Consider the following 27,168-nt stretch of genomic DNA (forward strand, 5'->3'; position numbering starts at 1 on the left):
TCTTTTCCACATAAAAAACACCTGTAAATTGGCCTTAGGAGGAATTTTCATAGAACTTGTTTTCAAGCAAATAAACTGTAACATATCAAAGCTGATTCAAAAGAAGCAGGTGCTCGGAGAAATGGCAGCTTTGCCAGTCTTGAAGTGTAGTGCCAACCTGACAGACACAGCCATGACTTCAGGCCCATCAGCACAACTGGCTGACACCTTATCTGCCTCCTGTGACAACTCAGTGATGCTCTGTTTCATGCTAGCACTGTCTAGAAAAGCACAATATGAAACTCAGACAACGCAAAACTTACCAGTGCGACAAAATCATTCTCAGAGAAGCATTTCTTCTTAAGGGTAAAAGAAATAGCTAACTCACTGCTATGAGCCCCTGGATTTGTAAAAACAACAGACTAAATTCATATGCAATATAAATGAACAGTTCTCTGCTGAACTTAGTGGGAGTATGCACAGTTACATCAGACCTTTTTCAGCAAATTTTATTTTCTTCTCTTCCCTCCTTCAAAATGTATTTTAATTAAACTAATGCTGACACTAAGCCTATGAAGGGTATGTGCAAATGCTAATATGCCTCATTATGAATTCCATCTGACCTGATTACAAGAGCATCCTATTTGTCCCTCTAATGTCTATCCAATTGTATAGCCCCTCCGGGCAACTAGATGCGTGTTCTCTCTGAAGAGAGTCTCTTTTAAACAACGTTAGCCTGATTCATTTCCTAGCACCGATAACAACATTTTTAAATGTGTACAAAAGAATTGAAGGTACACCAAACCCGAAAAATATGAAACAGTTTATAGCAAGTCCTTAGCCTTTTGAATACAATGTTCCTGTGAATGATAATTTCTGCACTTCAGCAGAGGATTAACTGTCAAAATAAATTATTTCTCTTTGCCTGAAAGGAAATAAGTGAAGCTTGCTTAACTAAGACAGCCAGCTAAAGGTACAACTGAGATGAGCCTAACCTTGTCTTCTGTGCCCAAGGATACCTCTGAAAAGCTGCCATAACATCCAATAATTTGATAGTCTCAGCTAAATTTAACCTGTGTACTGTAGAAGGAGATAAGAATAATATTAAATTCTTGCTGATACTCACTTTGTATGCTACGGAGACTGGCTCTGATATTTTGTGAGCCTGCTGTAGTAAGAATCTGAAAACCTTAATGGCCTTAAATACTAAATTAGAATAGAAGAGAAAGAAAAATGAGTTATTTTAGTTCATTGAAAGGTTTTCTGAAGTTCTTGTAATGTCAGATTCACAGAAATATTTAATTTTCTTATTTTTGATAGATATTTGAAGAATAAAATTTTGCTTTGCTTTATGTTCTAAAATCTCCTAATTAAACTATCTCACAATAATATCATGTTCTTGACTGTTTAATCCTCTCAGATAATTTCATTCAATGACCAGACACATTGGTTCCATAGAAACAAGTTTTTTTCCACTTCAAATCAGACATTTTTCATCTCTGTTTAATGTAATTCTGGACTGTTTATACCTCCCTTTTCCTTCTAAGTATACAAATCTCTCCAGAAAGACATTTATTTAAAAGTAAAGTATTTTTTAATATAATGTGATTAAAGACTATTTCCTTTCCAGAGCTGGCCAGTTGCTTTTTATCATGACTACTCACAGCAGTTAATGGGTTGCAGAGCAGGCTTGCACTCTTTCTCACCTGAGGAATTTCAAACTACAGTGAATCTATTCTCATCCCCAGTTATGTGTGCAAACCATCGGGCTCTTGAGTAGTCTGCAGTACCGTACCCTCAACCCTCCTTTAGTACTAGAAACTAAGATGAAGTGCAAGAAATGAAGAATACCTCTCAGGTCTCACATTTAGCATGCTCACATGAGAGGTAGGACATCTAGGTCAAGGGTCTTTTCCAGTGCCTGTTTACCTAGTCACACAAAGTGAAAAAGCATCAACAGCTGGGAGAAGCAGTACTTCCAAAAACAATGAAGACTGAAGGTTATGGCACTTGCCCTAGATGGTCAGAGACAGAGGTTCAAATGCCCATGGATAGGGAGGAGGCAGATGGGGAATGACTAAATGTCACTCTCCTTACCTCCCAGATGACTCCTCCAACCTACTTTAACTGACAGCTTGTAAATTGGCTTTTTATTTCCTCTGTTTTTCATCTGTCTCAAAAATCAAATATTTTGGGAGTCAAGTGAAGTATTTGTGCGCCAAACAAAACAATAGAAGGTCTATGTCACTCAGATGAGAAAAAACAGGGAAAAAAAAGAAATTAAGTTTACTCTCAAAATGTTCATTTTCCTGGTTTTCTAGTTTGTCTACTGAAAAACAAAAAACAATTTCCATACTTTTGCACTTAAGATCCATTCAGCACAGTGTTGGAGACTCAGGTCTGGCTTTCAGCCATGACCCCCAAAGACAACTTACAGCCCTGATGCTTGTTCCAAAAATTTTCACCCAATTTTTCCAGTGAAGATTTTGCAGAGTGCCATTTCTGTAGGCCACCCCTAGTTCCATCTCCCTTCTCTCCCACTAGGTTCTTCTTTCCTGACATTTATCCTACTCCATAGACTGGGAGAAGTCAGAAGAGAGGAGGGCAGCATCCAGGGCATTTGTTTTACTAGTGTTACCTACCATAAGAAGAACTCTTTGCTGGAAGCTGGTTGCCAGATTACACAGATTCATCTAAGTGGATAAATGGATTGTTATCGAATAGGGAACCCGGTCTAAAAAAATTCAGTGTTGCAAATGCTCAAGCATATACTGTATGACAGATATATGAGTAGTTTCACTGAAGCCCATTCTATTTGAACGTTTCATGATGAGCACACATTTAAATCTTTGCCTAGTGGAACATCACTTCACCCACTGAAGAGCTGTGCTATTCATTTTGGACAGAGGAGAATCAAACACATAATTATCCTAAGTGACTGAATTGTATACATGTCTTTGGTACCAGTTTGAGTTTGCATCTTGACCTGTATCATAAAGAGTAAAATTAATGTTGTAAGTGCCACCCAGTGACCGTGATTAACCATAATTTGCTTTCTTTATTGAAAGTCAATTGTCTGCATGCTACCAGCTGTGAAATTGCGCAATAAGTAATAATTAAACAATGAAAGAGAGTAAACAGAACTAGTTAGGTGTGATTTGGTGCAGTGAGAAGCCCAAGGAGACTTTTAAAGTTTTATTAGCACAAAGCAAGGAAAACAAAATACAACCATGTAACCTATGCTTCAATGAGTAAACAGTGAACATTTGCAAATTTCTACTAGATAAGCTGAAACTATAAAACAACAATATCACTACTAAAGAGGAACTATCTACTAGACTTACTCATGTAGTCAGCGGCTTCAAAGCCAAAGGGACTGTGTGTGTAAGAAAGCAGGCTCATCTCTGAATATGTTATCTAACTGCAGTTCATTACCTTCATTGATGGGATGAGGACATTTGTCCTCAAAGAGGGTTGTGGGGCTTTGAGGGGGATTATTATTTGGGGGGGGGGGGTATTGCAAATAGCTGGAGAGGGTGGAAATGGAGGTTTATGGGACCTGCCATTGCACAGAGGAACTGCTGGCAGGCATTTGATTTTTCGCTAGTTGCAAGTCCCACCCTATTACATGTATTTCTATTGAGACTGTTGCACGTGTCCAGTTCTGTAACATAGCTGCCTCCCTAAAGCACACTTCTAAAAGCTCAGTTTCCCTTTGGACTTTACCAATTAGTTATGTGTGGGAACACCTCAACTGCAACTCATCTCTACTGTTTTGTTTCTCAAACGTACAGTTTCAAGCTTTATTTCTTGCTGGACTTTGCCTTGGCCTCAGGTCCTAGGACTTCTTCTGATGGTGGTATTGGCCTGGGTTTAGCAAGCTGGCCAGGTTTAATTTCAGGCATTTTTTCACCATGTCTGTACACACTTACAGTGACATCCACTGTTTCCCCACCATACTTGTTCTTGACGTGGATGCTGTATTTGCCTGAGTCTTCTGAGGACACTCCCTTGATTGTTAAACTGGCATATTTTCCTTGTTCCAGCGAAACAACATAGTGCTCATCAAGTTCAAAGGCCTTGTCATTCTTGAACCAAACCACTTCTGGGTCAGGATTTCCAAACACAGTACAGGTCAGATTCAGAGTCTGAGGAAGGGAAAAAGATGTCATTTTAAGTATCAGTCAGACTTGTTTAACCAGCATATTCTCAGTATTGCTTTCAGGCACTTCTCATTCTTAATTAATTAAAGGAAGGCAGGTATCATATCCTTGAAGACTAAGAAATATTTTTCTTTTTTTCTTTTTTTTTTCTTTCTTTTTTTTTTTTTTTTTTGCTTTGATTCATTTTTTTCACCATTTTATCAGTGACTGTGATGCAGTAATAGCCACAGGGTAACACTCTCTGAAGATGGTACATTAGACTGTCATTGCCGTCTTGTCTGCAGGAGATTCCTGACAACCCAATAGTCTGAAATGATGTTCAGAAAATGATAGGTTTAAAAAAAATCCTTGAAGATTCCCTGTACACAGCAGGGAGGAAGCCTGAGCAAATCTTTTCTGACCTAGGCCTCATGATTATTACTGGAGAAGTTAGTTAAAAAAAATACACTTAAAAAGAATTAGTACATAACATGAGTCACTGAAAGTTGTTTCCAGCTGACTGGTAAAGTGGAAATATTTTATGAAGACTAAATAATACATAAAGGTTGTAAAAGTATTACACACATGTATAGTGTATTCAGAAAATATCTGAAATGATCTTGTAGGCCATTCTGGCAATTTAGATGTTTTCCAAGGAGGGCTGAAATGAGATGAAGCCCATAAAATTTTCATGGTTATTCTTCCAAAATTTTATATAGTTACTGCTGAACCTAATTTTGACCACAGTACATATGTGTATGTAAATTTTATGTGTGTTGGTATGGTTATGATAGAATAAATGAAAGAATCCTATGAGGAATTGTATTGGTAAGTGCCTGCTTTGTCCACCTTTACTTGAATCTTTCTGCCCCAAATTCTTACCTAGATAATTAAAAGTCACCTTAAGAATTTCACATATTTATCCCTTTGTGGAAAGGGGAAAAGGGGAAAAGGGGAAAAGGGGAAAAGGGGAAAAGGGGAAAAGGGGAAAAGGGGGAAGGGAAGGGAAGGGAAGGGAAGGTGACAGTTTCTAGCAGAATGCATCCATATATTGCCTAAAGGTTCCACCAGCTCCTGATCCAGGGGGAGCAGAGAAAGTCTGCCTGTGTGCACATGTGCATGTTTGGGTGAAGTATTTTTTCTTGAATTCTAATGAATGGTGTGATATAAACCAGTGAAAAAAATAACAACAACAAAAAAAACAGACAGAAATTTTAAGAGATCAAAAGTCCTGTATGTCCTCAAATAGAAGCCATCTTGTATACACTATGTATACCATATATCCAAAGTCAGAAAGGACCACTGAAGGAAGATTTACATGCTCTAGGTACAATCTGGTGACAACCTAAGAGTGTAAGTACTCTAAGAGGAGTGATAACATGTGTGATGTAAAGTTAACTAATGGCCTGTAGAAACTAGCCTTACCATAAAATAATTAAAGGAGTAATGAAGCAAACCTGAAAATATAATTTTGGTAAATCAAACTAATATCTAATAGTATGAGCTTAAATCTTACGGTCCTTTCTGTAACTCAGGCAACATTTCATCACTATTGCCCTCAAAAGTGACCTCATTTAAGAGCAATTAATAATTAATTCATAATAATTAATCAAGTCTCACTATGTTAATATTAAAAACTTGCCAGAGACAAGACATAGTCTAGATATATTCCACAGTCATTTTAGATTATTTGGGACTGTTCTAATTTGTTAAATTATAGATGTGACTTAAAACCATTTATATTTTCTTAATAAGTACTAGTAAAGCTTTGTCTTGTGTTCATATATTTGTGTAGAAATTCCATTCCATTGCATGAAGAAAATTCTGTTCTTTTCTTTCCTATAGTTACTTCTCATGCTTGTGTTTACATAAATCTTGCTCGGTAACTATTCATATTTAATTCAGATGTGAATTTAAAAATTCACTTCCTTGTGATCCATTTTTTTTTGCCTTATTTCAGGAATTAGACGTTTCCTCTTCACACATTCAGCTATTTAATCCTCACATTATGAGGATTTTGTCTCCTTTGAAGCCTTTTATTTCTTGAAACTGAATTAGTAGCATTTCCTTAATTTAAGATCTTGGTTTTTAGGGTATGATTTTGCATGAAGAAACCCTGTGCATGCAGTTAGGGGTGACTTCTTCAAGTTGTTTCCTTACAGTTACAGTGTTTTAAGATGTTGGCTTTAAGGTGTCTTATTCCTAAATTCCTAAGAAACTGGCTTTCTCATTGTGAGGTACCTATATCTACCACAATAGGAAAGGACCTCATGTGAATACCCACTAGAGAAAGAGAAGGGAACAAACCACTGAAGCCAGGGGAAAATCACCTTTGCTTGGTACAGAGTTAGGCAGGATTCAGTATCCACTGCAAGGTCCACCTCATCCACCTTCCTTCTAAAGAGACTATTCTCAGATATCCAGAAAATGGTCAACTACACAGAAAGTTGGAAGAACTTTTTCTGTTTGCAGCCTCTTACTTTGGCCATGAGAAAGGCAATTTCCAAACAGAGCAACACAGCTGCAGCATCTGAAGATGCACTTCACACAACAGACATAAACAGCCTGATGAACAAGCTCTTGATAGCCAGCAGATGGTAAAAGTCACATTGGCTCATGAGCTGATCCGCTATGGTTGGTCAGATTAAAACTCCATCTAGCTCTTTTAGAGGTTGAAAGCAACTGCTTCAGAAAGCATATAAAATACAGGAAATGGATAGTGTGGCATCCTTGTGCCAGTATAACATCCTGTTTCCCACAAATCAGTGGCTTATAAACTGGTTCTAAGATCAGGTTGCATCCAGATATTGTGTTTAATAGCCCCTGCTGGACTACCCTCTGATATTGCCTATTTCCTTTTTTGGACCCAAGTATATTTTGGTCTAAGTCACTAAATACCTCAAATTAATTATGCACCACATTAAAAACAACTTCCTTTCTTCCTTGAAGCCCATAATCACTATGTGATTAGGCACTCCCTAGTTCTTGTGCTGTGAAAAGTGCTGGATAATCATTTCCAGGTACCTCTTCTGCACCATGTATAATGCTGCAGATTTCTTTGTTTTTTTCTCCCTGTTCGCTTTCAGTCATCTCTTTCCCAGATGGGAGAGACCTCATTTCTCCCCTTAGGAAAGGGCAGAACACCCACTAGAATAAGATTGGCTGCAGGGGAAAGTAAACAAGACCTTGGTCCCTCCATCAGAAGGATGAAACAGGTCTCTCTTTCCTGGATTGAAGGCTTAGGGGTCTGGAGCTCACTCCCAGGATGGGAGTTTCAGTGTCTTGCATCTGCAAGGACTGACTGCAGATCAAACTAACAGCCTTCTCCTTCCCTCCTAGTATCTGAAGAGTTTGGCCTGAGATTTTATAAGATCCCACTCCACAATGACAAAATCCTGCCGAGGGACACCAGTCAGTCAGTCTCATGAAATTCTATCTCCACCAGTCAAACTGACCTGTGAAGGGATTTGGGGATGATTTACAAATTTTGACTCTGTATCTGGGCTTTTAGTTACTACTGCTATCAGAAACTATGTGTATACTCTGGCCTTTGATGTAATTAATTTATTGTAATGGCACTGTGTGCCAAAGAAAGGAGAGTTTATCCCTTTGTCCCAGGTATGTTCTTTACCCTCCTCTACTCTTACCAGCCAGAAGAGTCTGTATCCAGCATGCTGGAGAATGGGCCCTAGTTTTTGTCTCTGTTACACTGGACCTCAGAGAGCGGCTGCCTTCTCCTGCCTCTGGTGTCTTCTCCAGGGCAGGAGTATATTCTCCTCTTGCACTGCTCCGCTCCATACACGTAGTTGTGCGCCAGCCCAGATTCAAGCCTGCAGTTAACTCAGAGTTTCTGTATAATCAGCACAAAAGACCAACACCTCCTGAGGTTCCCTGCTCACCTAAGATCTGAATCAAGCTGTGCCTCCCCTTGACTGTACAGAGAGCTTACAGTAACTGTGCTCACTTATGACTTCTCATGTGTCTCAATTAAATGACGACCATGAGGTGGTTTGAATTCTCCTCTTTTTTCTCTCAGCTTCTATGAAATCATCTGTATTCCTCCCTTTTTCCTGTTAAAGAAATATCAGCCAGCACAATTCACTGGCAAAAACTGCTCTTACCTTGCCCTCCATTATAGTCACAACATCAGGCAAACCACCAATGACTTTACCACGATCTAGAAATTAAAAGAAAAATATTCAAATCACATGATGTTTACAATTTAAAATTATTCATTTCTGTATGATTTTATAACCTGGTGCCATATTAGTCACAACTTCTGTTTGGGCTTATCTTAAAAAAAAAAAAAAAAAAAAAACACCTTTGTTAATTAAATGTAAAATAATACTTTTTCTGATACTTTGCATTATTTTGTATTAATGTATTCTATGCTTCCCTCAGATTTTTAGCAGAGATTGTGCTACGAAGTTTCAGATTGATACACATAGCCTTGCAGCTGCTGCAGAGTTTGACAGTTTGTACTTTGGACACAGAGCAAAGCAAGAAGGATGTTTTTAGCATCTGGGTGGTATCTAAGATTTGTTCTGTCACTCTCTGCCTCTGTGGGCAGGGCAGAAGCATCTTGTCATTATCAGGGGATTTGATATCAAAGTATCAGAATCCCTGCAGCCCCTATCAGCAACAAGCTTCCACACTGTTTCTCAGCATGCACTGCACCCAACAGGCATTATTTTTTTGCTAAATAGGTAGATCCCAGTATTCAGTGTCATCATCCTGATCTTTCAGAGTCCACACCTCCTTGTGCTACACCTAGAAGTTCACACCTCACAGAAGCTCTGGTTGTTTACAGGTGCAAGGAGACACAGTTGGAGGCTTGCAAAATGTGAAAAAATGTACATTTAGCAGGTTTCCACTGAAATTAAAGAGAAATAAAACCACAAATTCTGCAGCAATATTTTGCAGTAATGGGGCATTTCTGCAAACACTAAACTCTGAAAGCTATGGCACCATATCATGATGAATGCCTTAAAGAAAACACCAGAGCAGAAGTAGAATATTGTTGATAAAATGTAAAATAAACTTACTCTTCTCAGCAAAAGCAGCTGCCCTAAAATTGTTGAGGAGAGGAAGAGAAATATATAATGTTATTAATAAAATTATTAATGAAATATTTTTCCAAAAGTTAAGGCACTACTATTATAGCACTAAAATGCAAAGGATGTAGGGCTTACTTGAGTCGCTGGAATTCTGCATATGCATCATCAAAGGCTGTAACAAAATAATTGAGAGCATTACTGTCCATGAACAAAACTTGCATTTGGGACTCAGTGTAAAATTTGTAACACATATCTATGTTTAAATTCTTTTAAAACCAAGACAATTTTACATAGTATCAAAATGGAAACCCAAACACCTGCAACCCACTATCACATGTGGTAGAAACAGATTTAAAACTAAAATGATCATAAAAGTTATGCAGCTAAACTGCAACTGGTTTTGACCAACAGCTTTCTATTTTTACTGTCATTCCCCTGGTTACTATTGATTAATTCCATTTAATCCACGAAAAGTCACCATATCTTACAAATTTACCTTGCCCAGATAGATCAAGTGTGCGTTTGTAGGATTCCTTGGCACCAAAGATTTCAAAGGTGTAGTTCCCCTTATCCTTTTCAGTGGGCTCACATATCTGCAGCCAGGCAATATTCTCTCCACCACCAATCTTCATCTTTTCACCAGAAGAAATCTTAGATTCCCTTAAAAAATTAATAGAAAGGGGTTTGAACATTCTTTTCATGTATATTCTCCGTAGAAGATCATCTATAAAACATTACAAAGGATCACATACCATTCCTAAACTTCAAATAAATTGCAACTACTGAGAGCAATTTCACAGGAAATTCTTTTCTTCCTAGTGTATGAAGCATTTTTAAATCATTAGCTTGAGCTTTCATTCCATTTCTTTCTCTCACTCTCTCTCTGTACACATACACAGACATAGGTATATAGACATACACACCCATGCATGTTTGTATGCAAACATGCTACATGACTTCAGAGTTCTGTACATTTTGTATGCACATAGCGGAAGGTATCAGAATGGTAAACTAGAAGCAAATAGTCTTCTTCAATGAGGAAAAATATCTTCCTCAGTTAAGAATATAAGAAATGTCCTATGGGATCAGATCAGTGGTTCTCCTACCCCTTAGTCTGTCCTGCAGAGTGGCAACAGAAGAAGGTATTTAGGGAGGGCACGTAAACCTGGCCACTTTCAATGGTTTGCAAAGAAGTTTCTCCTTTCCCTCATTAACTAAAGAAATATTCCTTTTCTTCCTTCCTCCCAAGCATCTTTAACTGAATTTTTTAAATAAATAAGGTCAGTATTAGCTTCTCTTTGATCAGTTAATTTATTTGCCTAGACAGGACTGATTTGGCTTCATAGCTAGAGACCTACTTTGATGCGGAAAAGGAAATTTTACTGCGTATTTCTCTTTCTGGAAGAGAATTATATTAAGCTTAGTGTACCAAATTAGATACTTGGATAGAAACTACTATATATTAGAATGTACTGTATCTTGTATTTCCCTCTGTACAATGAGTGGATGATGCATACTAGCTTTAGACTTGTATTATTTTCCCTGCTATGCAGTATAGGGAAAAATTCAAAGCTAGTTGGAAAATTGCATGCTATGCTTCATGCTGTGCAAATGACAGTAAGAAAACTAGTGATTGCCTAGCCCTTCTGTCTTCGAGGAATAATTTCCCAGAACTTTATGTAAAAGACTAGGGAGATTTGGGAGGCCTGGGGAAGGTGTGTTTGTTTGTTTGTTTTAGTCCTTGCTTTAGCTCTACATAACAACTCTGGCTTGTGCTTATTGTATTCATAACAGAAATTAAGTTTTATCTTTTCAAAATCTGTGTTTAATGATCTTCAGGATAATCAACATGTAAGGCCTATTATAAAATGTGAAATATTGAGTGGGGGTATATGTATAAAAATATAAATATGCATGCTGATGTTCCCAGATTTGCCATATAACATTCTCTAGTTTTCTATTTCTATGAACTGGATAGTGGAATGGACTAAGTAACCTTTAAAATTCAAGCAGATGTAGCAGGAGGCAGAGGCAAAAAAATATTTATTCCTACTAGTTCCATCATATGGATATTGCATTTATTGAAAGAAGAAGCAGAACTTACTGAATACAAAGCTGGAGGTACAAGTACTGCTGCACACTCTTGCAGATGTCTGCTTGAGCTCCCTGAACCTAATGATCACTGATACTTTTTTTTACATTCCTAATTGTTTTCACATAAATCAACGGCAGTACATCACTGCAGAACTACGATAATATGCTAGTAAACCAGCCAAACCAGTTCACTTTATGTCATCTTTGGAGGTCATCAAGGAATGAGGCAGCTGAAACCACTTGAAGAGTTTTGAAATCCTTCAAAGCTCTACCTGCAGTTTCAAACAAATAATGGCCCTGACCTAGCAAAGCATTTAAACACATATTTAATTGTAAATACAGAGATGAATAAAGAGTGCCACTAAAGTCAAAGATTAATGTAACATGAGGGTGGAAGAAGTATTTGGAATTCTACAGCTCACTTCTGGTCATGTTCTCAGTGCTGAGGGCGATTACCAAAGTATTTGGTGCCTCCCCTTTGTCACTGAATATCTGTTCAAAGAGGAGGAATAGATTTAAAATATCTTACATCATATAAGGCTATCTCAGTTTGAAAATTGTTTTTACTTTCTTAATGTGGGATTTTATTAAACTGTAGGAGCAGAACCTTCACATTCACCTAGTTCTGGAGTAGGAGAATTTCATCTGTTAAAAGAAAAAGACAGCCCTGATTAGACAACTGTGCCAGGATATGTTACTATCTTTGAACCAAACAGGTAATATAGGGGAAGATGAACAGTATTGTGTTGAATAAGAGACTGAAATACTGGAGACTCTCTTTTCCTGGCTCTGTTACAGCCCTGCTGATAGCTGTTGGACAAGTCTGTTATTTTTCCTGTTACTCTGTTCATTATCTGTGAAAAGGGAATATGAAGTGCTGGAAAGAAAAATTCATTTATGCACTGCAGTTACTAAACAGTGCTACAGAACAGTAAATAGTAAATCATTCAGACTGTATTTTGCTCAAATAAATTTGAATGTAGGCTCCATCTTGAGAAAGATATTCTCATCTACCTGTGAGACCAGCTAACTTTCATTTCTTCATTGTAGTACTTCAAGAAACACTGGAGTCTTATTCCTTCCTCTGTGCAAAGGATCTTCAGTGGAGAAGCAGACTTACCTATATAAAATAGAACATATGAAGATCAAATAGGATATCGGAATGAAGAGGAAATAGTCAAATGGAGTTCTGGTACTATCAGGACAAAATATGTTCAAGGTTTGGGTCATAGTTCTCAACCACAACAGAAAGATTTGTGATTTTCAAAGGACATCTGCTAATTTCAACATGGTCTTACAGTTTTACTGTAAAGTATTATGACAAGCAAGATCCTTTCTGAAAAAATAAACCAGTCATGTAATTGCCATGAAACAATAGTGGCATGATTGTAATTGCACAACTATTTTATTCTTGTGCAAACCTTGTTCTTTCATTGGAATGATTTCTGACCTATTATTGACAGTAGGATCAGAATCTAATTCTCTCTATATCGTAGGACTTATTTACTGATGGGCAGTATAAGGAAAACCATTATCATAACTTTCTAACAGTATCTAAACCAAACAAGCCAGGTGGAATAGCACTTTGTTTCCTTTTAATAGAGTCAATTAGCAAGGTCAAATGCCTATTCAGAAACTTAATAACATGCCCATAATAATATAAGCATCATGAATCTCAGATATTTCCCACTTGCAATAAAAATTGTCTGCCTCAGGCTCAGGTGATTTTAATATAAAAAAAATTACATGAGAATTCGAGACAGCATTTACTTACCACTGACTCCGCACAGTGCAAAAATTACATCATCATACACTGAAAAGAAAAGAAAAAAGGAAAAGAAAATGTACCATCAAAATTCAATCAGAATATAGTTTTGTTATGTTTAGTTTAATTAAAGTGATATGGGAAATCTTCATAACCTTAGGCAAAGAAAGCCATTAAAATTGCAATAGGTGTATGGGACAATTTGGAGACTCCATCTGCGTAAAGCATATGAATTCTGTACTGTGTCACTGAATACCTCCACTGTATGTGGAGACAGCCATGTGCTGTCAGGTCTTTGTATTTTGTATCCTTCAGGCCAGAAACAATAACAATTCATTAAAACTTGATAGTTCACATTCAAAGGAGAGTGCAAGGGAAAGAAAAATTATCACATTCTGGGCGGAAACAATTTTCTCCTGCTCCCTGTAGGATGGCATTTGGCAATTGTAAAGTCATTCAACGGCAAATGAAAGAAACCAGGTACCCTACCAAGCTTTTGAAAAATCACCAAGCTGATGGCTTGGTGGAAGGGGAGATCCCTGGAGACATAGGCAGCTTGGCCAGAAGAGTGGGATGCTCTTTCATAGCAGAAGAATCCTATTCAATGTCAAGAAAGAAAATACATGTAGGAGGAAAAGAGGGGGAAGGAAAGAGGCACCATAATCTGAAGAAGGCATGTTTAAGACCGGAGAGTTAAAAGCCATATTTATGTTAAAGAATTTTTATGAATAGGGAGGATAGTGAATTGCATGAAGCTGGGAAAATGCTACTTGTATATTTGGTCTGTATTGATCTCCCCTTTTTTTGTCTCTGCTAAAATAAATTGTGATTCAATTCTGGAAGCCTTTGCAAAACTCAGTACGCTTCCACTGTCATGTTGACTGGAGGAGACGAGTTACATACCAGACAGTAGACATCTGGAAAAGTAGGGTGATAATACCTATCCTGTCTCAATAAGATGTTTTTCTGAAGGAATAGTGGACAGAGTTTATGCATAGGAAAAATGCCTGAGAGACTATGCAGTCTCTTAGATGATACAGCCTTCTCAGGTCAAGGGCGGCTTAAGACTTCAACCTGAGATTCATCCCTTCCTCCTACTTTAGGCACTTCACGAGTCTCCTGAAGAAATTTTTTTTTAAGATCTCAGGTGAGCTAAATTAACTTTTGAAGGTGTCTTTCTCCATTATTAGGACCAAGGGAAAAAAAAAAAACTTTATCTGGATGCCAAGTCAAGTGCCTAAATGTAGGTGGGATGAACACAGGTCCACTTTGGGCTTGTTGGTGAGACGTAAACATGAGAGCCCCAGGCAATCCACCAGGGCTAAGGGAAATTCATTTATGCTGGCCATAGATCTTTCTTTGCTGTAGACTCAGAGGTAAAATAACAGCTATTTTTCTGAACAAATTTAAATATGCATAAAATTAGAATAGCCCGCTGTGATACCTGATAACATATAAAACACTGTTTGGACTAGATTCTCTCACCCTTACTTGCATTTATCTTCACTCAGATGCCAAAGGAAGAATGCACATTGAGCTCAAACTAGCTTGCCCTGTACAATATACCATTTTCCAGGGCCAGGTTCTTGCTAAATTCCTCTGCTTATCCTTTTTGTTTCATTAATCATTAAAATGCTCAGTGCTGCAATTCCTTAACTGGTAATCTGCATTTCAGGCCTCTGTAACACAAGAAGAGCTTTGAAATTCTGAATCTGAACAAATGTTTGCTCCCTTTTCCATTTGCAAAGGTAGATTTCTGCCACTTTTTGAGAACATTTGGAGATTATTATTCCAATATAGTAAACTACATGTTACCTTTTCCTGATAGTTCAAGAGTAGATACATCATGACCTCTATCATCTGATAGTGTTGCCTTATAAACTCCTTCATCTTTGCGAGACAGCTGTAAGGAAAGCACAAGATGTCAAGCTTGATAAGAATACATTTTCATAACCACTGCACAAACTATGAATGGCTTTCACATGATTTTTTATGCAGATATAGTTAGTCCTTAAGGCTAACATATACTGTGATTTCATTTCAATTGCCTTGAGAAATTTGCTTTTTTCCTCTTATTCCATAAAGATATAACAGGACTGGTCCTGGTCAGTAGAAATCACAAGTAGCTTAGTTAGATGTAATAGAGGGTAACTTTAACCCACATGCACTTTAGAGAGGCAATTTTTCTTCAGCTGAAACTATTACTTTTTGGAATCAACCTATATGGAGCACAAAAAGGGATCAATACCCTTTAACTATCTAAATTCAACTCACTGGCTTTCTATTCAAGCAATAACTGTAGTCAGATAATATCTATGCTAAGTAAACAATGCATTCATTATCCATAGAGAACTTACATTCTAAAATCTAACACAGTGATACTGCTTTAGAAAAGCGGGGGTTTTCATTTGGGTGGGTACTTTAATTTATTTAGAAACCCAAAGGAAAAATATAAATACTTATATTCAGGTTGGAAGTTATTTAGTTGAATCTAAGATTTATAAAAACTCACAAACAGGGAAATAATGGGAAAACCATCATATCATTAAATGACAAGTAACAACAGCAATTAAAGACAAACAGAAACCATTCCCCAGAAAAGTTAACTCAATAACAATGAAGCCACTGGAAAGTCAGTACCCTACTGCAAGTAGATGAAGGAGGGAAATTGGGAGAATATGAAGACAAAAAAAAAATTAAAAAAAATAAATTGAGTGCAGATTACGCTGAAAGCAGAAAGACTCCAGGGGAGTTTTGGGGACTTGGCAAAGACAGCAACTAAGATATAGCTTCAGACAGAAGCTAGGTTATTCTGTTTGCATCAAGAGGAATCTTAAGAAACCACATACTTCAAACCTATTAATTTTAGGCAATAAATTTGAGACACTGTCAGAAAGCAGTGCTTGAACAAATTGAAAAATTAAGGAGCAGTAAGACATAGAACTGGAGAGAGGTCATCTAAGGATCCTGAAGTAACTTAAACATGAAGTGGCTGAGCTGATAACAAAAATAACACTCTTTTACCAGTATTAGTTACTCACCAGCTAACTGAAGGGTAACAAATGTGCCTTTTCTTAAAATGGTTCACAGAAATCATAATAGCTGCTTTAGTGCTCTGCCTGGCAAAGCGAAAGCATGTCAAGCAGAAGCTCTCATTTCTAATCAGTAGATGATACTGTACCCTGTGAATAGTGAGGTGGCATTCTCCCTTCTGCAGATCAGGCACCTCATCAGACTCAATCCCAGAACCATCCTTATACCATTTGAAAATAGTCTCCTTCTTTGTATTTGCCACCTGTACAGCAGAATAGGCATGTAAGCACAGCTATATGCGGACAAAAGATATCATACCGTAGGTAGTCATACTTTCAATGTAAGAAGCCAATTTTTTTTATAAAATATGTCAAATAAAGCTAAGGAAAAAACAACTACAACCAAGTTCTACTAAACAAAACATTAGTGCTACAGTATTCATTTGCAGCACAGAACTGGTGAGAAGCATGTAGTTTGCAGCTTCAGAGTACTATTGAATCCTAAAAGAAAATCTCATTGATCTATTCCCTTAAAGTATTTTGCACCCTTGCTGTGTCAGTTGCAGTTTGTCTAGAGATATCTGTGCCAAATACCTTGAAATTAGAGTGGGCTTGTAGCTGCTGAACTCTCATTTATCTTTTTGCATTTGCCATATGTCTCCAGAGAGTTGTAACACAGAATCTAGGCCCTGTCTCAGAGGGTCTTTAGCCAATTTGCAGATTTATCCTGGTTATCTAAGCAATGTCTTTCAGGGCTAAACTGCAGAGAAGCTTACTGAAATTACTATTCTGAAAGCATCTGAGACTTCAGAATTGTGAGGCAGACTAGAGGATCTTTCCTTTTTTCCCCACTACAATTGTGCCCTACAGGAAGTACAAAGACTTGAAGAATTCTGCAAATTGCAGTCTCTCCTGATACGAAGGAACTTAACATAGTAGGACAAATTCAGAGAAGGTGCTTGAAAGGCACAATTTTGCTGTAGTAGCAGCAGCTCGTCTACACAGCGCAGAAATAGACTACCCCTGTACCTTAAGTAGTGCTATAATTTTGAAATACAATTGTTGCATTGGTGACACTTAAAATATTGCTGGACAAATGGCCTCAAAGCATGACTTCAAAGAAGCTAAAAGCCCAGCTCTCTTTAGAAAACCTGGCAGTGTATTTTATTTCCTCCCCCTTTAAGAAACACTATGGTTTATTTGAGATCATTATCCCTATACCCTTCCAAAAATCACAGAAATGCAATTGTATTTCTGCACTTAGCCTGAATTCCCAGTCAGCATGACTTTGGTAGAAGAGCAGGGCTGACAGGACATTCTGAGTCCCCAGGCAGTCAGTTAAAAATCTCCTTAAAAAGGGACTGAACAAATGGATGCAGGGCAGCCCAGAAGTTAATACAGCTCCGCTGTAGTTGTCAAGTGTCTTGCTTGGGGAAAAATACATGCACCAGTTTCTAACCCTTTCATGTGAGAGAGGTTTTACTCTGTAGATGAACAGTTCTATGAAAGCTTTCTATAGAGATGCCCAGACAAATAGGATGGTTCTTCCCTCTTCTATATTGATTCCCGGACATCTCTCTAAATCCTGCTAGCGTTTTAATCACATATATTGCTGCTTAATAGCCAGTGTCATGGCTATGGATCTCTGACAGTATCACAATCTGCCCCAAAACAACACCTTGCAGGAGAAAAGCAAGCAGCATTTTACATTTGCAGGTAACTAGAAAGTGGTTCATGGTCTATTTGCGCAGTCGTATGACATGAATGGCAATTTTATTTTAGCAAGGCCTGAAGGAACAAGCCTTTAATGCTTTTCAACAATTTTTCATCAAGGACTGTTAGGAATCAGTCTAACAAGGAATACACTGAGTTTCAGACAAATGCAATTTGCAGTGCCAAAATTATTTCATGTTGACATTTACTATTAAAAGTTACCTTTTCTACTGTTTAGCCATACACCAAAAATCTTGCTTTTAACATTCCCAGTACAAATAAGGGTCAAAGGTATGCAAGAGTGGGTAACATCTGAACACTAACATTCTGAAAGTTAGAAGTATCTGAAGAAAAATGATAGTAGATGTTGGCATATAAAGAAAAATAAGTATGGAAAAAAAAAAGTGAACACCATCAAATTATCAGCCAGGACCAGGGACAAGCATGTCCCACTGGCATGCAGGGGCTACAAAACCAAGAATGTGGTTGTTGATCCCAGATATTTCAGAATTAAATACAAAGCTGATCAAAATTTAGTCAGGTCCAATCACATGAGAAATATAGTGGTATCGGAGGTAACATATTTTACTTTTGATATGCTCTTACATAACACAGTCCATATTTGTTCAATATTATTCTTATGGGTTTAGATCATACAGTTAGTCCTCGGTCCTACACAAGCTTCCAGTTGGCCTGGTTCCCAAACTCTCCCATGTCACACCAAGGCATACAAGAAAGTCTTGGCATGCTATAAAACACCTCTCTTACAGGTTGCAACACTTCCTTCATGTTATCCCAGGCTCTTTGAAGACATAAAAACACATGAAAATGATTTTTGCACAGGGCCACTAGACAGAGCCTAAAAAACCTGGGCCCAGTGCAATGCAGCCTGTTCATGCCCTGTCTTCTTCTCTCCAGGGAGCCACCTCTGAGCAGTGTGGATGTGAACCACCCTGAATGAGTTGGTCTGGGGAGGCAGAGATTGCTCCTTGGACAATTTTAATACTGCAGGTATAGTCCAGGGCAGTCACACTTCTAACCTGAGTGCTTTAATCAGGTACCTGAAGGTAGTAGGACAAATCCAGGCTTTATTGTTCAACCTCTTCCTACCTAAAAATATCAGTTAAACAGGCATAAACAACAGTACCATGTGGATCTAATGGACAGTCACACACTAAAAGTAACAAACATTATAAAGTCAATAGCATAGTTAAAATGATGAGTTCTCAGACAACCTACATCCTGGATTGCATTTCTGACCTTATGAGAAAAAAAATATACTCGTGAGAAGCACATAATCAGATGCTCAGCCTTTTGCACTATTTCAGGCTCTAAAGTCAATGAAAAGGTGGGTAATTTCAGATTAGTTTGTATAGAATTAACTCTAGTATAACTGGTTCAGAACCATTTAATTCCCCCTGTGAATGAAAGGATAAGCATGGTTCATGCCTGAGGCAAGTGCATGTTGAGATTATAAAGCACTCCAGCTGTGCAGCTCCGTACCAGCCAAGGTACCATGTTAGCTAATGAGTGTTCAGCCCTAAGATGGGGGGCACACAGAACGGCAGCTTGACCACCCAGGTCGGCTCTGCTGAGAATCAGCGGAGGTTAAAGGTCCTCTAATTAGTAAGCAGGAAAAATATAGAATAAAAAAAAAAAGTGCATGTAAATTACTTATAATGAATGACTCAAGTTGGACTAATTAAAAGCCAAAAACTTTTTCAAAAGAAGTGGATAAAATCAATACAAAAGAGCCCGTAATGCAGAAAAAGGCAACAAAGAAGAGTTTGATGCTTGCTGAATTAAATTAAATATTCAGACCTCTAATTAGTCATTCTAGAAAAGAGTAACAAAAAATGAAAAAATATCAGTTTAGAATAGCACATAAAGACATTAATTGCAGAAGTTACTATGAATTCTATGCACATTATCATTAGGGTACAAAAGTCATTGGCCACATACAGGAAAAATCCTGTTTTGTAACATTAATTCTGGAAATCTTTGATGTAGGCTTGATTACAGTTGATTAAACATTCAGACCTAAATGCTTCATTCTTCTCAAAAAATAGCAACATGCTTCAGTTTGAATTCTTTCCTTACTCTTTTCTGATTTGGTGGTTCCTCTACCAAAGCACCTATTATTTAGTCTGAATAATTTTTATGGCTCACAATTGTTATTATTAAAAATTTGGATTAGTTAACCTATTTCAAAAAAGTTATTTTTCTAATTTTTTAAGCCTAGTCCTATTCTCCGTTAAGGCTACAATCCTGTAATTTTTGTTTATTTGTTTTAATAAAGACTACTATTGTTTAAAAATAAGAAATCAGAAAGTTTCATTTTAAAAATGCCAAAATGTTTCATCACATTTTCCTAGCTTAACTATAAAACATTCTAAAAAATTTCTTCAAGCATATTTCTTTACCTTACAAGCAAGTAAAACTTCACATTCTTCTGTAACTTCCCAATACAAAAACTCCAAGAAATGAGGACCTAAGGAACAAAACCGACTTAAAGCATGTGTTGTAGAATGAAGAAAAAGGGATTAGAGAGACCCAGTGATAGAAAGAAAAAGGACAACAATTCTATTCTAAGGTCCCTACACCAAAATGATGATAGGGCTTTCCTGAACTATCCATGCACTAGAAGGAAAGCCTTGCAGTCTATATTCATCTTTACCCGGGTATTTACACTACAGACTAGAAACCTGAGGCTCATCTCCATTTGCATGGTAAGCCTTGTAGCATTCCCAAACATAAAACAGCTTAGTGAGTGAGACAAATTAGTTTACTAAATCTAATCATACTTGATTGTCAACTAAACATAGGAAAGAAACAGAATACAGTTACAAATGAGTGTACAAATGATATATTTAATGTAAAGAGGACTCCAGAATAAACAGATGTAGCCAAACACTCACCCAATTAAATGTTCAAAGCAAAAATCCCATGCCAGACATTATTTGTCCAAATTATATGTTTAAAAGTGTATTAAGTATTACAGGCCAAACAGAAAATATTTCTGTTCCTCACTCAGGTTCCAATCCTGAAAATATATATGCTCTTAAGTAAATTTACTGACATACACAGTCATTTTGAAATTTTTGTGGTTACTCGTGTAAACATATGAGTATGTTTTAACGTCTGCAGGATCAGGGCCTATAACTGCAATACCCATGGAGAAAGATCTTGTGATTTTATATACTGAATGGTATCATTTCTTTCATAAAGCTATAAGAAAGCCAAGAAAATAGAAAACAACAGTATTACACTGCTTATACAGATACACTTACCTATGACATATAGACTAAATGCTTTGCAATTATTATCGCTACTTTCATCCTAAACCCCATGTGTTTGCTAAGCAATAATTACAAATTAGAGCTCTCACTCAGTTTTTCAAGGAAGTATTCCACAGTGATTGATAGAATCTTTTAATTTTTTTTATCTGACGCTATATTTTTGTCAACTATTTTGGTGGGACAACTCATGTGCCTAAAATTAAATATGTACTGAAGTGTTTTGCTGGATCAGAGCCTAGAGCAGGAGCACTTCTTATGAATATTCAGCAAAGATAACCTCTTGTAAGGAGGTTACCTTTATTTCTCTGCTTAGTGAAATTTCTGGCACAAATTGCATGTGTTATATGACAATATTGAAAAATAACATCCACATCCAGCAAGGATTCAGTATCTCCTCAACATGTGCATGGTACTCAGATTCTAATGAAGTCAATGGAAGCTGGAAGCATTTAGTAATCATTAGGGGTGCATCATTAAATGCAAACTGGGCCTAACATCACCAATATCTACTTTGTCTTACCTTGCTTCCTGAGAAATTCCTTTCTCTGGAGCTCAGCCTCAGCCAATACTGCCTTGAATGCTAAATTTTAGAAGAGGTGAATGAAAACATGAGTTAATCACAAAACTATTCAAAGAATAATTGAAGAGCATTTCTTCATCTGAGCCAAAGTTTCAAGGTTTCAGTGGACTTACCATCTCCAATGAGAACTAATGAAGACTGGTTCTTGGCCTTTCCATCCTGGATCTGTACTGTGTAGGTACCTTCATTGTCAATTGTAAATCGGTCCATCACCATTTCTATTATGCCAGTAGAACGGTCACACTTTATTTTATGCCTCTGAAATAAATGAGTAATAACTTTACTCTAGTATGGTGTACATTATTTATAATTCCCTATCAAATTAATCATGTGTTATAACTGCACCTCCACACTTCATCTCTTTCAGGTCCTTTGAATTGTAAACTATGGGGAGAGAGCTGTTGTTGTAGTTACTGTTGCACAACAAGGTCCCACGGTGATGGGAACCTTGGTATGCTGCTGCATTTGAATCCTCAAGTCATCATAACATAGCTGCTTTTCATTTAAAAATACTAGCTTATGAAACTATACATGCTTGAGGAAGAGCCTACACGTCTGGCCATCAGCTACATTACAGCTTCCAGTCCAACAAGGGGATCTTCTCATCTAAAACACTCTCCCTAAGCAGAGTCCAGAGAGAGCTGTAAGTTTACATTTGCAGACACAGATGGGGATCTCCAAATATGTACCTTGTAAATAGATCCATCACAACAAATTCAAACAGTCATAGCTACTAAATACCTCTGAGATATACATATGTGGCAGCTGGAAACTGGGTCTTATTTTCTAACTAAAAAAATGTTTATATAGGAAGAGTATAATGTTATTCTCATCTTATACTGTTCTTTTCAGACAACACTAAAGTGCTGGACCATGAGGGAGAACAGTCACTTCTGGCTCCCCTGTGTAAAACCAACAAAGTTTCTGTGAACTAAAAAATAGATTGAGTCCAGCAAAACAGAATTAGAATGCTGTTGAAACATCTTGTTATCTACTAAGAACTTGGAAAATACCCAAAATTCCAAATATTGACTTGAAGTCAAAGTTACATATGCTTTTCACTGTTGTGTACCCTTTTTGTGTTTGCTTTCATTAAATATTCTAGAAAGATAAATTACTGTCAGAAATGTTCAAGGAAACAGAAAATTATAAGTATTGGACAATATTTGCAAAATATGTATTTTGCATTTAGATACAACTATCTTTTTCTGAGTAATATCATCCTTCATTCAGTGAGCAACAGCCATGAGGACTGTGTGTCCCACCAACAGTGATGTTGTTTGAATTTCAACTAACAAATTCCCAAAGCAAAGCAAAAATAATTTATAGAAGTTACTTGGTGAATACTTTTTTGGGTAACTAATGAGAATAAGGATATTCCACTGTAGAGCGAGTGAAGACAGTGCTCTGTCTTTAGACAGAGGCATGTCTTCCTCTGTGGCATGTCTTATGTTACTGTCTCAGTCGTTACTATCAAACCTTCGTAGCATGACATCCACACTAACTGCTTTGTTTATGACTGCACAGAAAGGTAAATATCATTTTCTAGGAAGCGTTCTATGCTGTAAATTGCTACAGACCGTGTTGCTGACAAAAGGAGATATGATGTCATGTAAACAGAGCATCTTGATTAATCTTTTTCTTGGAGGTCCAAAACCAGAAAAAGGTAGACAAAGCCAAATTATTTAGGAAAGATGACTAGGGAAGAAAAAAAAAGTTAATAAAAATGTTATTTTCTGGGACCGATTCATTAACTGGAAGAATGTTTAAGTACTGACCTAAACTTAGTAGAAATACTACTACCACGGGTATAGCTACTTCAGCTTTGAGGGACACCTCTTGGCCATCTTCAAGAATAGATTCACTGTTGTATGGACAGCAAACCTGGGGAATAGCTCAGGCGCAGCTGCAGGACGCAATGCAAAGCATGCCCCCTCACTTCTAGTCTGATACATCCAGGTAGGCTGCCTGGGGGCTCCCTGCAAAGCAGTCATCTGAAGAAGAGCCAGAAGGGTGAGGAAATATGCCATGCTCACAGCTACTTGAGATACCTATCTAAGAATGGTGTAGGCAGAGTCAACAGGTTTAGCATCCATTACTGTTACATTCAGATGTACAAATAGTGCAAGCATAAATTATGGCATAATATTGTAAAGTGCTATAAAGCTTCTAACTAAAAGGAAAAAAAAAAATCACAAAAAAAGGTATGAAACAGGTATCCAACTTTATATTATGACTCACAGAATACCTGAAAAAGGAAGACTCAGAATTACATAGGAGAGACACCACTGAAAATAGGCAAAATATATACACAAAATAGGCAAAAAATTATGCACAATGAAACTAGTTTAGTTTAAATCTTACTTAGGTAACTGAAGAATTAAAGAAAAAGAAAAAGTAATGGAATTAATAAATCAGTAACCAACAGATTGATTAGGATAGCTATTGATTAAATAAATGAATTAGAAGAAACTGAGGTATATCATTTATATGAAACCACAGGGAAAATTGCTTGTATAGTCTGAATATGCACTTTTCTACATGTAGTTCAAAGAAGGATATAAGGTCACAGGATGAGAAAAGATTTAACTAGTCAGGAAGCTAAATAGAAACTGACTTATGTACATGTTTATCTGTAAGAGTATAGCAAATAGGCCAGGTAGATTACAAAGAGAAGTTATAAAGTACAGTGAATTATCAAACTGCAAATTCGAATTCTCCCTTACAGCCTCTTGCCCACTGAAGTCAAGGACAACACTTGCATTACCAATTTCGTTGGTAAAGAAATGCGCTTTCAGGGAGAATGATAATGGAGATTAGCCAGAAGCAGAACAAGAAAAGCAAGATATATGGTTTAATTTTATCCTTTATCACACTTTCTAAAATTTTGTATTTCTTGCTTTTGTGTGAAGGAAAAAAAATATTAAAAGATTAAAATGACAGCTATTAGAAAACAGGGCCCAGTTAATTCCATCCTCAGATTTTTTAAAATTCTTACAGAAACTGTTTCCTTCTAGGACCTAGACGGAAAAATTTATCACTTCAGTCAATGCCAAGAATCAGAATACTTTTCACCAAGCATAACGGTCTATTGGACATGTTCAGTGACTGTAGTACAGTCTCCAAACAGGTTTTAGAGTGTAATTAGGCTTCTAACTATTGCCATTATGCAGCAAGATGAAGTTCAATGATTTTATGGGCACCATAAATACCAGGCTTTTATGTGACTTTCCACAAAAATATCATCAATCTCGAAATGTAAATGTCACCTGTGGGTTACTAATTAAAGAGGTGAAATAATGCAGCTCCACTTCAAGACTCTCTCTCTGATGTCAACACTTTCAAAATATATGCATACTAAAAATAGCTTATTCTGTTCCACTAACACTGCCAAGACAGAATATTGTCATTTCAATACATCCTAGTCACTAATATTCAGGTTTTCAGTGCTATATTTTACTACTTCTTACAGTAAGAAATACAAAGGAGAGAAGTATATTATTCAGAAACACTTTCTCTTCCACCTGTCAATAGGCAATTAAGGCAAATTCATTTTGCTTTTCTAAAATGCTTCTTTAAAATGCTGATAAGATTCTCTGGCTAAAACCTCAGGAATAAACTGATGCTTTCAAACAGCTGTAGTGTAGGTGGATTCCTCACAGGAAAATATATTTCCAGTGTTGTACCTTAATGCCCAGTGGACGAAACATACTCCCACCTTACAAGAGCATGACCTTGCCTTCTTCTCAACCCTGTCTGGCCACTTTTTAGTGTCCCTTATTACAGAAGGTCTTCCTAGAGCTACAAAAATGCAGGAAGCTTGTGGCCTGCCCTTTCATCTCCATGTAGTCATTCAATGGCCTCATAGTGTCTAGGCCCCAAAATAAATAATAATAAAAAAAAGTTACATCACCTAGAAGTTTTATATAATTATGATCATTGTTGCATCGTCGAGTGCCTCCCACATCATATGTAAAATTAGTAGCAGTAGCCACACAGGGTCTCTGGGAACAGCATATCTTGCTGTTTTGCAGTCAAAAAACCATGCTTGAAACATCTTTTCTAGGCTTGAGTTATTTCCCTAAAATATTACTTTTAATCAGATTTATTTATTAACATTCTATGTCTAACTTCTCTTTTTCTTTGGCTAATGGTCATCTAACTACCCAAAATGAATACAGACTTCTGAAAGCTAAACCTTGCTCTTTTATTTGGTATGAATAATCTTACTGAAATCTCTGGAACAGTAATTCTGTGTTACGAAAAATGTTCAGATTAAATATTATCATTCCCTTCAGGTATTATCAGACCAATATTAATAACGTGGCTTTAAACAACTATAAAAATAGACTAACAATTAATGCACAATGGGTTATTAAACAAAATAATATGTATATGGCCCTCAACATGTACTTACATCACTGTTTTCAACTTCCTTATCATTAATGACAAATCTGAAGGTAGAATCTGGTGATAAACTTTCAGCCTGAACCCAAAAACGAACTTCTCCTTTCTCAAGAACCTCATAAGCTAATTCTGATTTCAGAGGTATTGCTGCAGAGAGAAAACCAATCAAAAGTCAATAATGCATGAATTCTTGTAAGAAAAAGGACTATTATAGTAATATATTAGTATCTCCCCATTATTTAGGAAATGCTGAATCACATAATATAATTTACATGGGGAAAAGAGGTCTAATGCAGTCTTTGGCTGTTTTTTTAAATTAATTTCTCAAAGGGAGAGTACAATTTACAGCTTATAGTTTGCACAATGTCTAAGGAATTAGCTAATAGCTACCTATAGTCTATTGCCAAAGTGAAGTTAAACTGCAAAAGACTTTCAGTTAATGAAGATTTTTATTCAGTACAAACTAATAATCTTTAAAATGAATAGAAAGATGAGGAAGCAAGTTGTGCCATGAAAAATGAAGCTTCCATTGTCTCAAGAAGAACCTTTTGGGAACTCCAGTCATTAACATGTAATTATATTCCCTTCTAAAACTATCGAATACATTCAGTTCTTCAACTTACTTGGATTCTTTATTTCATGGCTTAGTGCCATCAAACGTTCCAACTCTGAAAGTAAGAATAATACTCATGTTTTAATTTATTCTGAAAAATATGGTCAGAATACAAGTGTCAAAGCAGATACATATCAGCATCAGCAAATAATTAATCTCCTTATGTCTTGTATGCAAAATATCTACCTCTCCTCAGAAAACTTTGTCTCAAAAAAAAAAAGATTCAAGAAACTTAAAATTCTGTTACATGGATTTAGTGAGTTTTCCTATCTCATGCATTTTCATGCATACTCTTATGCAAAATAATTTAAACAAGATAAGACCTATTTTAAACTTCCTATGGGATTTAAAGTCAGGAGACAATAGCTTCTACATAGTCTCTGAGGCTCTTATCTGCTGACCTCCTTTCTGACACCATATTTAAAACATTTGTTTTACTGTGATAGCTAACAAGGTTGAGTGCAGGTTAGTATGAAAAAGGCACAAA

At 36.8% G+C, this 27,168-nt stretch overlaps 1 protein-coding gene across 1 annotated transcript in view; it reads right to left on the reverse strand.

Moving 5' to 3' along the window:
- Positions 1-3,782: 3,782 nt before the first annotated feature.
- The window catches only part of MYOM2 (myomesin 2), a 71,582-nt gene continuing 48,196 nt past the window's right edge, over positions 3,783-27,168 (reverse strand). The window contains exons 24-37 of the mRNA XM_013945308.2: positions 26,692-26,736; positions 26,079-26,215; positions 21,775-21,919; positions 21,602-21,661; positions 20,206-20,273; positions 16,219-16,332; positions 14,853-14,940; positions 13,047-13,085; positions 12,287-12,392; positions 9,675-9,838; positions 9,314-9,350; positions 9,167-9,189; positions 8,243-8,298; positions 3,783-4,127 (exon numbers count right to left, since the gene is read on the reverse strand). Of these exons, the coding sequence (XP_013800762.2) occupies positions 3,783-4,127; positions 8,243-8,298; positions 9,167-9,189; positions 9,314-9,350; positions 9,675-9,838; positions 12,287-12,392; positions 13,047-13,085; positions 14,853-14,940; positions 16,219-16,332; positions 20,206-20,273; positions 21,602-21,661; positions 21,775-21,919; positions 26,079-26,215; positions 26,692-26,736 (1,427 nt within the window). The remainder of the gene's footprint in view (positions 4,128-8,242; positions 8,299-9,166; positions 9,190-9,313; positions 9,351-9,674; positions 9,839-12,286; positions 12,393-13,046; positions 13,086-14,852; positions 14,941-16,218; positions 16,333-20,205; positions 20,274-21,601; positions 21,662-21,774; positions 21,920-26,078; positions 26,216-26,691; positions 26,737-27,168) is intronic.

This window comes from Apteryx mantelli, chromosome 3 (genome assembly GCF_036417845.1).
Source record: "Apteryx mantelli isolate bAptMan1 chromosome 3, bAptMan1.hap1, whole genome shotgun sequence".
Lineage (NCBI taxonomy): Eukaryota > Metazoa > Chordata > Aves > Apterygiformes > Apterygidae > Apteryx > Apteryx mantelli.